General features: G+C 44.2%; 1 protein-coding gene across 3 annotated transcripts in view; it reads right to left on the bottom strand.

The window, feature by feature from the left end:
- Positions 1 to 2,538: 2,538 nt before the first annotated feature.
- ZC4H2 (zinc finger C4H2-type containing) overlaps positions 2,539 to 12,793 on the bottom strand; it is a 34,105-nt gene continuing 23,850 nt past the window's right edge. For 2 of the 3 annotated variants that reach the window (XM_079911419.1, XM_079911418.1), the window contains exons 2-5: positions 8,668 to 8,839; positions 6,909 to 7,081; positions 5,864 to 6,026; positions 2,539 to 3,215 (exon numbers count right to left, since the gene is read on the bottom strand). In XM_079911419.1, coding sequence (XP_079767545.1) covers positions 3,102 to 3,215; positions 5,864 to 6,026; positions 6,909 to 7,081; positions 8,668 to 8,839 — 622 coding nt within the window. In that variant the 3' untranslated portion in view covers positions 2,539 to 3,101. Of the gene's footprint in view, positions 3,260 to 5,863; positions 6,027 to 6,908; positions 7,082 to 8,667; positions 8,840 to 12,793 lie in introns of all 3 variants that reach the window. The other variant, XM_079911420.1, reaches the window with a different exon arrangement.

The raw sequence follows: 12,793 nt of genomic DNA on the forward strand, positions 1-12,793 counted from the left end.
TTAAATCTGGGCTGGCTCTGTGACTTGCTTTGACCAATAGAGTACAGCAGCAGTTTTGCTGTATGACATCTGGTCTTATGCCACAAAAGGCCTTGCAGCTTTTGTTTTCACCCTCTGGGAAGACTGCTGCCACATAAAAAAAAATGTCTCACTATTCTACTTGGAGAGAGAGGCCCAATGGAGAAAGAAAGGCCCTGGAGAGTAAAATACTACAAAGGGAGGTGGGAGGCCCAGCCAGCCCACAGCTGTTTCAGCCACCACAGCTGAGGTATCAGATATGAGGGAGCACACATCTTGGGTCCTTCAGCCCCAGCCAAGCTGTCTGAGGCAACACCACATGGAATAGAAATAAGCCATTCCCAGCAAGTCCTGCTCAAATTGCAGAATCACGAGCAAACAAATGGTGGCTGTTTTAAGCCACTAAGTTTTTGGGTGGTTTGTTTCACAACAGATAGCTGAACCAGAAAAATTAAATGAGATGGTAGCACCCCACCCAGTGGCTGGCAGGTATAGGTACTCAACATTTGATTGTTCCCTTCCCATTCAGAGGTGTTCCCTGGGAAACAGCTGACCTGGCTAGTTGTGCTGCAACTGAATTGACAGATCTGACCTCCAGTGTGCCAAAGATGCAAAGCAATGACCACTTCTCCTATACTTTACGGGGACCTGCTGAGAGCTATACAGGTTAAGGTGTACTCCAAGTTACACAGCTGAGTGTCCTCCCTTTGCCCAGAGTGAGTCTAGGCCACCTTAAAAGCAGACTTGTAGCTGAACAAAATCTGGGGTGGTAGAGTAATGTCAGCTAAGACAAATAGTGTTTCTTTTGACCGCTCATCCAATCTACCTGGTGCCAGAGGCACAAGGGGTAGAAGTACTTACTACATGCCTGGCATTGAGTGCTTACTATATGCCTGGCATTGCTCACAACAGTGCCAGAAGTAGGTACTGTTATTTTCCCAGATGAGGACACTGAAGCACAGAGAAGTTTCTGTCAACTGTTGTGTTTCTGGAAAGCATTGGGACAGTTTAATGTTCAGGATATTAATTAGGGTGCCCTTGGGATCAACACTTGTAGAAGAAAAGGGAAGAGAAGGAGGCAGGATTGGACAGAGGGAGCTATTGAACTGCAACTCAGTCTTAACGGAAACCACAGTCCACCCATAGGGAGCTCTGAAGCTGGGATGACCCTTTGGAGTTGTTCCCTATTGTATCCTCATAGGGGAACAGGCCTTTACATTCCTGCATCAGTCACTGAATTCCTAGTCCCTGATTTCTAGTTCAGAGTTATTTCACCTACTCCTGTGACCAAGCCATCCCAAATGGGAGAAAAGCTTAAAAAAGTGATCATGGAGAAAAAGTAGGAAAAAAAATGGACTCTGGTACCAGACAAATCTGTGTTCAAATCCTTATACTTCTCTTACTATCTGTCTGTTTAACTCTGCACAAGTTATTTAACTTCTCTGAGCTTCAGTTTACATTTTTGGAAAATGGCAATAAGAATACTTAGCTTGAAAGGTTGTTTTGAAAACCAAATACAATCATCTATATAAAGCATCTTACATAGAGACTTGACACAGAGTAGGCACTGAGTACATGGAAATTATTATAAAAATAGGGTAAATTATTATGCGGTGGTGTGCCTGGTTTTCTCACTTGTAGGGTGGAGTGAATAAGAGTAAAGAAGAGCTACCCAGAAGGGGAAAGGGCATTACATCTTTTCTGTTACCTGGTACTTGTAGGCACTGAGTCAGCATTTACTCCAATGAACAAATGTTTATTTAAAAGGATTTGTACAGACATAACGCTCTTACTTTCAAAGAGAAGAGGAACCTTTTATATATTATGAACACACAGACGCTGTGGCAACTTAAAACTACAGCTAAGAAAGGAAGGAAAAATATCCCCCCTCCCCAGCCAGGAGCTAACACTTTTTCAGTCAGCCAGCCCCAATCCCTGTCCCTTAAGTTTGAGAGTGACTTGACTAGAGATGTGGCTTTGGAGGAGGGAAGAGCTGTAGGGCTTGGGGAGCCTGGTGCCTTTTCTTTTGAGAGGGAAATCCACCTACACAATCCACAGAAAAAGGGGTGGCCAAAAGCTGGCCTGAGCTGAGGCTGCCTTAGAGAAGAGAGACTGGAGTAGAAATCCCACCTACCTGCATGTGTAAAGTGATTGGCATTCACTTGAATCTCAACCCACTACTCTGACCTCTAAGATATACCATTTGAGTAAGTGCCAGAGTAATGGTTTTGAACAAAAGTCGACACAAATGTCAGCCTGGGGCCTCTCCAGCCTAAGGCAGCCCCGATAGCAGAACCCTCAGACCAATGACTTAGGCAACGAGTTAGGCAGGACTTGTGGAGTGGGTCTGGCTCCCTGATTTCACTGTGGGGAACATCTGCTACTGATTTTCAAAAGCTAGGGTTTATTATGGGAGAAAAGCCCACAGATTTTAGGATCCCCAGACACATAGCCTGGTACCTGAGAACTTTAATATATCTGGGAAACTGCCAGGTGGTGGGGTGGTGAGCTCAATAATAACAGCCAGGCCTCCCAAATGAATATGAAAAAGGAGAGCTTGTCCAAGCTACCTCCGGGCCTTGAGGATGAGATGAGGTTGCGGGTGGGGCAGATAAATGCACCAAGCCTATTGAAAAGTCCAGCAAGAAGACTTGTTGTCCCTTCAGAGCCTAAGGCAAAGGTACAGGGAGGGGGCACACTGGAGCCTTCACCTGAAACAAGATATGGGTCTCCCCAGGCCCTCAGGCCTTAGGCCCCAGGCCTCAGGCACAAGAGACAGAGAATCACATCTGGGACTTCCGCCCTTCCCTTAGCTCCAAACAAGGGCAGGGGTTGAAATGTGGGTGAGAGAGAAGGGATCTTTAGACACAACTGTCATTAGCACCTGAACCACATCTCTTCCTAAACCAGAAACTCCAAGAGCAAAAAGAAATAAGAGCAAAGTGAGAGAGGGGTTGTGCTTCCATCACATTAAATAGGAGACTTTGTAGAGGTGGGGAAGGGTTGTTTCACATGGAGACATCAATCACTCTGGCCAAGGGGAGGGGTTATGAGCAGCAGAGCTCTAAGTGTTCTCCCTCTTTTCATTCATCCTGCTTCCGTTTTGGCTTTTTGGGGTTCCTGGACCGACTCTTGGCTTTGCACAGAGGGCATATAGGTGCATTCCGGTGAATTTGTTGGTGACATGACAAGCAGGCCTGGTGGGGGGCACAAGACAAAGCAAGTTAGTGGTCAGATTCTTCTAGGCCATGGCTCATCTTTCCCAGGGGCCCCCACAAGCAATTGCGATTTCCCAACAGGAAGGAGCAAGACCCAAGCAGTGAGTCCCAAGTAGCAAGATCTGTGCTGGATGTAAGGGATGCAAAGGATATAAGGGAGTGAGAGTCAAAGAGGGGTACTGAAGAAAAATATCCAAAATTTGGCAATAAGGCAAAATGTGAATTGCATATTCATTAAGCATTATACTGGAGCATGGTCTAACAGGCTCACTCACTCAAGGATTATTTAATTCTCTAGAACAGGTATCAATAAACTTTTTCTGTAAAGGCCAAGATAGTAAATATTTTGGACTTTCTTTTCAGGTCATATGATTTTAGTTGCAACTACTCAGCTCTAACTGCCTTACATAAAAGAAGCTATAGACAATACATAAACAAGCAGGCATGTGCGGGGGCCAATAAAACTTTATTTACAAAAACAGGGAGCAGGTCACACTTGGCCTATGGGTTCTGGTTTGCTGACCCTTGCCCTAGGAGAATGTCTCTTTGTTTGACTATTTACTACTTATTTAAAAAATTGAAGTATAGTTGATTTAAAATGTTGTGTTAGCTTCTGGTATACAGCAAAATGATATAGATGATAGATAGATAGATAGATAGATAGATAGATAGATAGATATTCTTTTCTGTTATGGTTTATTACAGGATATTGAATATAGTTCCCTGTGCTATACAGTAGGACCCTGTTGTTTATCTATTTTATACATAGTAGTCTGTATCTGCTAATCCCAAAAGCCTAATTTACCCCTGTCCCACCCCCTTTCCCCTTTGGTAACCATAAGTTTGTTTTCTATGTCTGTGAGTCTGTTTCTGTTTTGTAAATAAGTTCATTTGTATCATATTTTATATTTCACATATAAATGATATCATATGGTATTTGTCTTTCTCGGTCTGACTTACTTCACTTAGTATGATAATCTCTAGGTCCATGCATGTTGCTGCAAATGGCATTATTTCATTCTTTTTAATGGCTGAGTAGTATTCCATTGTATATATGTACCACATCATCTTTATCCGTTCATCTGTCGATGGACATTTAGGTTGCTTCCACGTCTTGGCTATTGTAAATAGTACTGCTATGAACATTGGGGTGCATGTACCTTTTTGAATTAGAGTTTTCCCTTGGATATGTGCCTAGGAGTGGGATTGCAGGATCATATGGTAACTTCCATACTGTTCTCCGTAGTGGCTGCACCAATTTACATTCCTGCCAACAGTGTAGGAGGGTTCCCTTTTCTCCACACCCTCTCCAGCATTTGTTATTTGTAGAATTTTTAATGATGGCCATTCTGACCGGTGTGAGGTGATACCTCATTGTAGTTTTGATTTGCATTTCTCCAACAATTAGTGATGCTGAGCATCTGTTCATGTGCCTATTGGCCATCTGTATGTCTTCTTTGGAGAAATGTCTATTGAGGTCCTCTGCCCATTCTTTGATGGGATTGTTTGTTTTTGTGTTATTGAGTTGTATGAGCTGTGTTTATATTTTGGGAACTAAGTCCCTGTTGGTCGCATCATTTGCAAATATTTCCTCCCATTCCTTAGGCTGGCTTTTCATTTTTGTTTATGGTTTCCTTTGCTGTGCAAAAGCTTATAAATTTGAATAAGTCCCATTTGTTTACTTTTGCTTTTATTTCTATTGCCTTGGGAGACTGACCTAAGAAAACACTGGTACAATTTATGTCAGAGAATGTTTTGCCTGTGTTCTCTTCTAGGAGTTGTATGGTATCATGTCTTACATTTAAGTCTTTAAGCTGTTTTGAGCTTACTTTTGAGTATGGTGTGAGGGAGTGTTCTAACTTCATTGATTTACATGCAGCTGTCCAGCTTTCCCAATACCACTTGCTGAAGAGACTTTCTTGTCTCCACTGTATATTCTTGCCTCCTTTGTCGAAGATTAATTGAACGTAGGTGAGTGGGTTTATTTCTGGGCTCTCTATTCTGTTCCACTGGCTATAAATACTTTTCCATTAAATAGTATACTATTTGACTATTTACTATTGATCAGGGCCCAGATGCTGTGACTTAATGTTGATAAGGCACAAATGGCTTTTGCCCAGTAGAGATGCAAATTATTTTTGTTACAAAGAAAAGGTAATCCTAAAGATTACAGTTTTATTTTCCTGTAGGACATTATTTTCCTGTAGGACATTAACCAGTTCTGGATTTAACATTGCAAACTTATTTTGGCATTCCTTTCTTTTCTTGACTATATAATTATCCGTTCCTCTAATGCTTCTGGAACCAGCTTTGTGATGCTGCTGGCTCCCTTGTTAATGACACACATTCACTATATATTTGTCCGAGTCACGTTTCTAACTTTCTGAAAATTATACTTTAGCAGAGCCTGCCAATCTCCCTGCATTCTAACCTCTCTGGGAATATGAGGCAACAAGACCAGTGGCTCTACTATAGCACACATACACACCACCCCTTCCTCTGTGTCCCAAGCGAAGGCTGTTTTAGGAAGACCCCAAATAAGTAAGGCCAAAGCCCCAGACCCAACCTTCCATGGGGCGGCTTGAGGATACCTTGCTTCCTCCACAGTCCATACCCAGCTCACTCACCTTCATAGGTGGGGGCTGCTGCCTGAAGGTGGCTGTCTGCCGAGTGTCCTGCTTCCTAGCCACTTGGAGTTGTTGGGCGGCAGCGGCTGCGGCGGCCAAGGATTCAGGGATTGGGGGCTCCTGAGGCTCCGTCTGCCACTCTGCTTTCTGCTTCTCAAAGTAACTTTGGAGATGAGAGACATTAGCTGGATCATTCTGAAAGCAAGGAGAACCTTGCCCCTCTTAAGGACTCCATGCTACAGAACGAAGGGGGTTAGGCTGTGGCTCACTGTAGGAAGTTCCTGCACCCTCTCCAGCCCAAGGCTCTTTTCCCTGGGTACCAGGCCCACTGTGTGTTGGGAAGGGTACTCCTCCTGCTCCTTGGCTCTGACAGGCCCAGAAAAATTTAAAAAATCCCAAAGCTAGCCAAGTCCTCAAAGGGCATTTGTCTGCCCTCCATCCCATGTTCCTTCGCAGTATTCCTATTAAGTGTTCTCAGGCCTCTGCTGGCATACCTCTAGGAATAAGAAGCTCACCACTTCCACAGGCAGCCTGCTCTACCTTAAGGAAGTATGTTCCCTTGTATTCCTTCTACTGAAATGAGCTCTGTGTCTCTGTAAAGTAAGCCTAGTTCTTAACTCTGGGTCTTAAGATAAAAGTTCCAGGCTAGCCCCTGGAGGCCATGAAAGCTCACCCTTCTGTGTGTTCAAGGTTTCTGGACACCCCTTCTAGACCTTGACTTGGAAAGTGACCTCTTAAGAGTCACAGACACATACACACACAAAGAGTCATAGACATAGTCTTGTATTGTCAAAATTGCACAAGGAACTTTAAAAGCCATCTAGTAATTCTAGTCTAATCATCTAACAGCCCAACACAGAGACTTACCCAAGGTCATGCAATGAGTCGGCCACTGACAGGCCTGGGGCTAGGACTGGGTACCCTGACTTTCAGACCAGGCTTTATGTGTGTATATATACGTGTGTGTATATATACATGTGTGTGTGTGTGTGTGTGTGTGTGTGTCTGTGGTGTATGTTGCAGGGACAGGAGGCAGGCAGCTTACTCCAAGGAGAGCTTCTCCTCCTCTTCACATAGGTCAGGGAGCCTCTGCAGGCCCAGAGTCATGCGCAGGGCATCCACATGTTCCTTCAGCGGCTTATACTCATCATGTAGCCGCCGGGTAGACTCTAGCAGCTTGTTTAGGTCATTCTCAGACTGTTTGATGGTGTTTTCCATCTGGAACACAGAGTGAGGCAAGCACAGAGAAAAGACTCCAAGATTCTCAGCGAGGCTGTACAGCTGAGTGGATAATAGCACAGGCTCCAGAGCCAAACCAATCTGTGATCAAGTCCTCAACCCACTATGTATTCTATGTGACTCTTGTCAAGCCTCAGTTTTTTCATCTGTATAATGGTGGTAACATTCATACCTACCTCATATAATCTTGGTGAAGATTCAACGATTGAATTCATATAAGCGCTCAGTACAGGGGCTAACACAGAGTAAAGGCTCAATTAGTGGTAGTTATTATTCAAATATAGCATCTTAGAGCTGGAATGGCCCTTAGAGTTCATGTAGTGCACCCCACCACCATTTTACAGATCAGAGAATTGAGACTCAGAGAGAAGTAACTTCCTCAGAGAAATGCTTCCTAGGAGCAAAGACTACATAAAGACTCAGGGCTTCTGCCTCCCAGACCAGTGGCTTTTCTCCTAGATCAGTGGTTCCCAAAATGCAGTTACCAGATCAGCAGCATCAGCGTCAACTGGGAACTCATTAGGAATGTAAATTCTCAGGCACCACCCCAGATATAAGCAATCAGAAATTCTGCGGTGAAGTCCAACAATCTGTGTTTTAACAGGCCCTCTAGGTGACTCAGGAGGCATGTTCAAGTTGGAGATCCACTGGCCCAGATTTTCAGCCCCTCTGTGACTAATACCTTGTTTATTTCTCTATCCTTAGTTAGCTGGCAGCAGAACTGCCAACTCCTCATGAGACCCTGATATCCTGTGATCTTGTGACACAGACAATCCCAGGTAACTACTGTCCAAATTGCATTCATATTTCCTTTAAGACCCTAGGCCTGGCAATAACAGGAAGTAGATATTGCCACAGAAATGAGTCTCCCAAGAATAGAAACTTAGCTCCTTCAAACGTGATTTAAAAAAAAAATTCTCATTATCATAGGCTCTAAGGGTTGGAAAGGGCCTTACAGGTCAGCACCTCCAACCTCCCTCCTGGTGAAGGAATCACCAATACTGCAGCCCAGACAGGTGATCATTCAGACTCTGCTTTAATAACTCTATAAAGTGGGGGGCTTATCACCATAGCAGGCAGTTCATTCCCCACATTCCAAGGGTCTCCAAAAGAGAGACTGTAATGAGGGAGCCCCAGTTGGGTAGGCTGGCAGAGATGGTTTGTTTGGCTTAGTTGGAAGCTTTGGAGCCCTAAATTTAAGTTAGATCCCCAAGGCACCTGCCTGCTCTGCTTTTCCCCAAGGCTAGCTCTCAACTTCTAGACTCCCAGAATGAGAGCACATCAGTGCTGAGTGAGACCTCAGAGGTGACTGAATTCCTCTCATGGTACAGAAAAGGAAAATGAGGCCCCGAGAGAAGAAGGAACTTGTCCAGTGATATACAGTCGATCAGTGACAGAGCCAGGGCTGGATCTCAGAACTCCTGGATTCTTCCATTTCACCATAGCCTGATGCCTACTCCCCCAAATCGGCCACAGCCATATCTCAAGGAGAGTCCACAGCACTCACCACTGCCTATTCCTCCTCAAAGGGCCCAGAAATAGGCTTCAGGCAGCCAGCCACATACCACATTGATATCAGCGTGGATCAGTCGGAGTTCCTCCACATGGGCCATTTTCTCCTGTAGCAGGAGGTCCATCTCCTGCTTGTATTCCTTCAGGTGCCTCTCCTCTGATTCAAGGGCCTCAAACTCAGCCTTCAAACGGGTCTTGATCTTTTCCATCTGCAGGGTCTTGTTCCTGCCATTCCCCCAAAGGAGGAAACAGACCAGCAGGAGAAGGCAGGAAAAGGGAAATGGAGTACAGAGTTAGGGAAATGGAGTACAGAGTTAGAGAAATGGAGTACAGAGTTAGGCTCTGAGCCAGGGCTATCTTGTTAAGCCATCTTTCTAAGCTTCCCTCTCTTCAGGCAGAGGCAGCCTGAAGCCGTCCCCACAAAGGCAGGAGATTCTTTCTTCTAAGCTAAAAGCTCAGTGGGTCTTGAATGGGGATGATTTTGTTCCTTGATGGAGCATTTGAAAACATGGGGCAGGTTTTAGCTGTTAGATTTATTCAAGGGAGAGCACTACTGGCATTTAGTGGATATGGGCCAGAAATGCTAAACAGCCTCTCAATGCACAGGAAAGTCCCACATCACAAATAACTCCCACCCAAGATGCCAACCATGACCTCTTGAGAAACTCTAGAGCAGCACTATCCAATAAATTTTCTACAATGATGGAAATTTTCTGTATCTATGCTTTCTAATACAGTAGCCACTAGGCACATGAAGCGACTGAGCATTCAAAATATGGCTAGTGCAACCGAGGAACTGAATTTTGAATTTTATTTAATTTTACTCAGTTGATTAAAATTAAGTTTAAACAGCCACATGGGGATAATGGCTCTCATATTGGACCACACAGCTCTATAGGGTCCCCTCATCAGTTCCAGAAGAGGCAGGAGACGGGAAGAACTGCAGCTCATTTCTTTTCCTAGAAAGCATAAAACCTATTTCTGGTTGTTAAATCCCAATTGCATACCCTCTGGCTCAGTAATCCCACACCTAGCAATTTATTATAAGGAAATAAGTCAAGGAAGCAAAAAGTTAATACACAGGGATATGCTTTCTGGTCTATGGGCAAAATTGGAATATTTGGCAGCCACTAAAAGGCATCATTATGAAGACTTGTGACATGGAAAATGTTGAAGATACTCCATGAAAAGGTATATACACTAGGATTGCAATTTCAAAATACACGTGCATGTGACTAAACAAAAGGAATTGGCAAGAGTACAGTTTCAAGGATCTTTGAGACCACTGAAGCCTGCCTAAGTGAAAGAGCCACAAAACTTTGGAAGGAAGCCCCTCTAGGGCACACTGATGCCCTCCCACTCACTCTCTACTCTCTGGTTCTCAGGTTCTGTCTAGCCATCATCCATTACTCAGATTAGGCATCTCCTTTATTCTGCCTCAGTAGCTGGCTTTCTCCTCTGCCCCAGCCCATCCCATGGTTACTCTTGCTCCACACCCTGGCCTCCGGCCTCTGACCTCAGCCTGCTTCTGTGTTCATTCTCTCTCCTTTCTTCAGCATTGCCTGTGGCTCCTGCCTCAAGAGGTGGCCCTCAATGGCACAGAACCACAGAAAGAATTATGTAAGGTGGGTAGGATGACAGGCGAAATTTTTCTTTCAATATTCAAAATTTTCTTTTCAAGTTATTATATTGCTTTTACCTTAGAAAAGGTTAAAAGGATGGGTGTTATTATCCCATCTGTAAAGAAGGAAATTGGGAGTTCAGGATGGTAAGTTGCAGTAAATGGGATGTTGTGATTTGAACCCAGGGCTCTCTAACACCACCCACTACTCCACACTGCCTGACTGGGGTTACCCAGACTAAGGGGCGTAAACATATTGAGGGTTCTCGGTATACCTGTTCAACTGCCTTGCAGAGGGATGATAGTGATTTGTACTGGTCAGTTAATCCACTACTTAGAGCCCCCTCCCATCTAGACTTCTATTCTCTTCCTCTAGATTGCATACAGTGCAGTCTAAACTTCACCTAGCCCTACCCCAATTTACAGATGGGAAAACTGAGATTCAGAGTGATATAGTGTCTCACCCTGACTCATACAGCCAGTTTGTGGCACTGCTAGGCCTAGAACCCATTTCTGCAGGCAGAGCCATAATTTGAAAGGAACATGGGCTTTAGATTCAGACGTGGGTATGATTCCTGGTTCTGCCCCTGACTAGCTATTTGCCCTTGGACAATAAGAATAACAACTATATTTATAGTTTAATTATATTCATTGAGCACCGATTATGCACCAATTATAGAAGGCTTGAAGATACATTCATTCAACAAATACTTATGGAACATTTATCACGTGCCAGCCACTGTACTAGGTGCTAGAGATAGAGCAGAGAACAGGACAGCCTGTGGACAGGAATCTTCATCTAATGAGGAAAATAGACCCTGAACACATGTAAAACTAAGTGATAAGTAATATGGTTGAAATGCAGAATGCAATGGAAGGACACACCAAAGGGTTCTAACATAGTCTGAGGGGCACTGTAGTCAAGGGGGCTGTCACAGGAAGCTCCCCTGAGAAACTGAGAATGTGACATCTAAGCTAAGACCTGGAGAATGGGTCGGAGGTAGATGGTGGGTAGCAGGTAGGTAGCAGGTGGAGTAGCAGGTGGAGCCTTTTCCTATTGTCCACTGTGGCAAGAAATGGCAAGGACTAGGGACCCTGACTAAGGGGCAGAAGGGCTAAGACTCCTCGTTATGAGAAAGAAGCAGGGTTATGAAGATGGAGTTCAGAAATAGCCTCTATTTACTGCTATTTCTAAAGTCAGTTTCTCAGGGGCTGGCGGGGAGCCCGGCCCATGCTTTAGTGGAGGGACAGCGGTGTCACTGCAGCCTTTGACGGTACCACTGTTACCTCTCAGCAGTAGTTTACCAAGGGCCGGGCAGTGAGAGCAGTCCACCTCAGGTGCGGAAAATAAAGAGGTGCATTGTGTGCAGAGAAATAAAAAAAAAAAAGAACCAATTAAAGTTGGTCTGCTCTTTATTATCACCATGCACTGACAAGTCTAAACAATGTCCACTGAAGGACATCTGGACTGATTCCACTTTTTGGCGATTATGAATAAAGCTGCTATGAATATGCAACTACGAGTTTTAGTGTGACCGTAAGTTTTCATTTCTCTAGGATAAATGACCAAGACTGCAATTGCTGGTTTGTGTGGTAATTGCATGCTTAGTGGTTTTTTTTTTTTTTTTTTTCGGTACGCGGGCCTGTCACTGCTGTGGCCTCTCCCGCCGCGGAGCACAGGCTCCGGACGCGCAGGCCCAGTGGCCATGACTCACGGGCCCAGCCGCCCCGCGGCATGCGGGATCCTCCCGGACCGGGGCACGAACCCGCGTCCGCTGCATCGGCAGGCGGACTCCCAACTACTGCGCCACCAGGGAAGCCCCATGCTTAGTTTTTTGAGAAACTGCCAAACTGTTTCCCAGAGCGGCTGTACCGTTTCACATGCCCGCCAACAATATATGAGTGATCTAGTTCCTCTATGCAGCCAGCCATTTTGCTTGAACTGTTTTAAAAGGTATATGGTGATACCTCAAAGTGATCTTAATTTGCATTTCCCTAGTGGCTAGTGATACTGAACATCTTCTCATGTACTTATTTGCCATCTGTATGTCCTTTTCCAAAAAATGTCTGTGCATGTCTTTGGCCCATTGGACTGTTTGTTTACTCAGGGCTGAGTATTGAGAACTCTTTATGTGTCCTAGATATGAGTGCTTTGTCAGATATGAGGTTTGCAAATATTTTCTCCCATTTATTAGCTTGCCTTTTCATCCTCTTAACCAGGTCCTTAGCAGAACACTTAAAACTGTTTTTTTGATGAAGTCCTATATATATATATATATATAGGACTTCATAATATATATATATATATATTATGGATAATGCTCTGGTGTCATGTCTAAGAGTCTTCACTAAGCTCTAGGGTCTGCAAATTTTCTCCTATGTTATCTTCAGAAAGTTTTATAGTTACATTTATGTCTACAATCCACTCTGAGTTAACTTTGGTACAGAGTTTGAGGTTTAGGTTGAGATTCTTTTTTTTTTTTTTTTTTTTGCTTATGGATATGCAATTGCTTCAGTACCGTTTGCTATAAAGACTGTCCTTCCTTTGTCGGATTACT

This window comes from Stenella coeruleoalba, assembly GCF_951394435.1.
Source record: "Stenella coeruleoalba genome assembly, chromosome: X".
In the NCBI taxonomy this organism is placed as follows: Eukaryota; Metazoa; Chordata; class Mammalia; order Artiodactyla; family Delphinidae; genus Stenella; species Stenella coeruleoalba.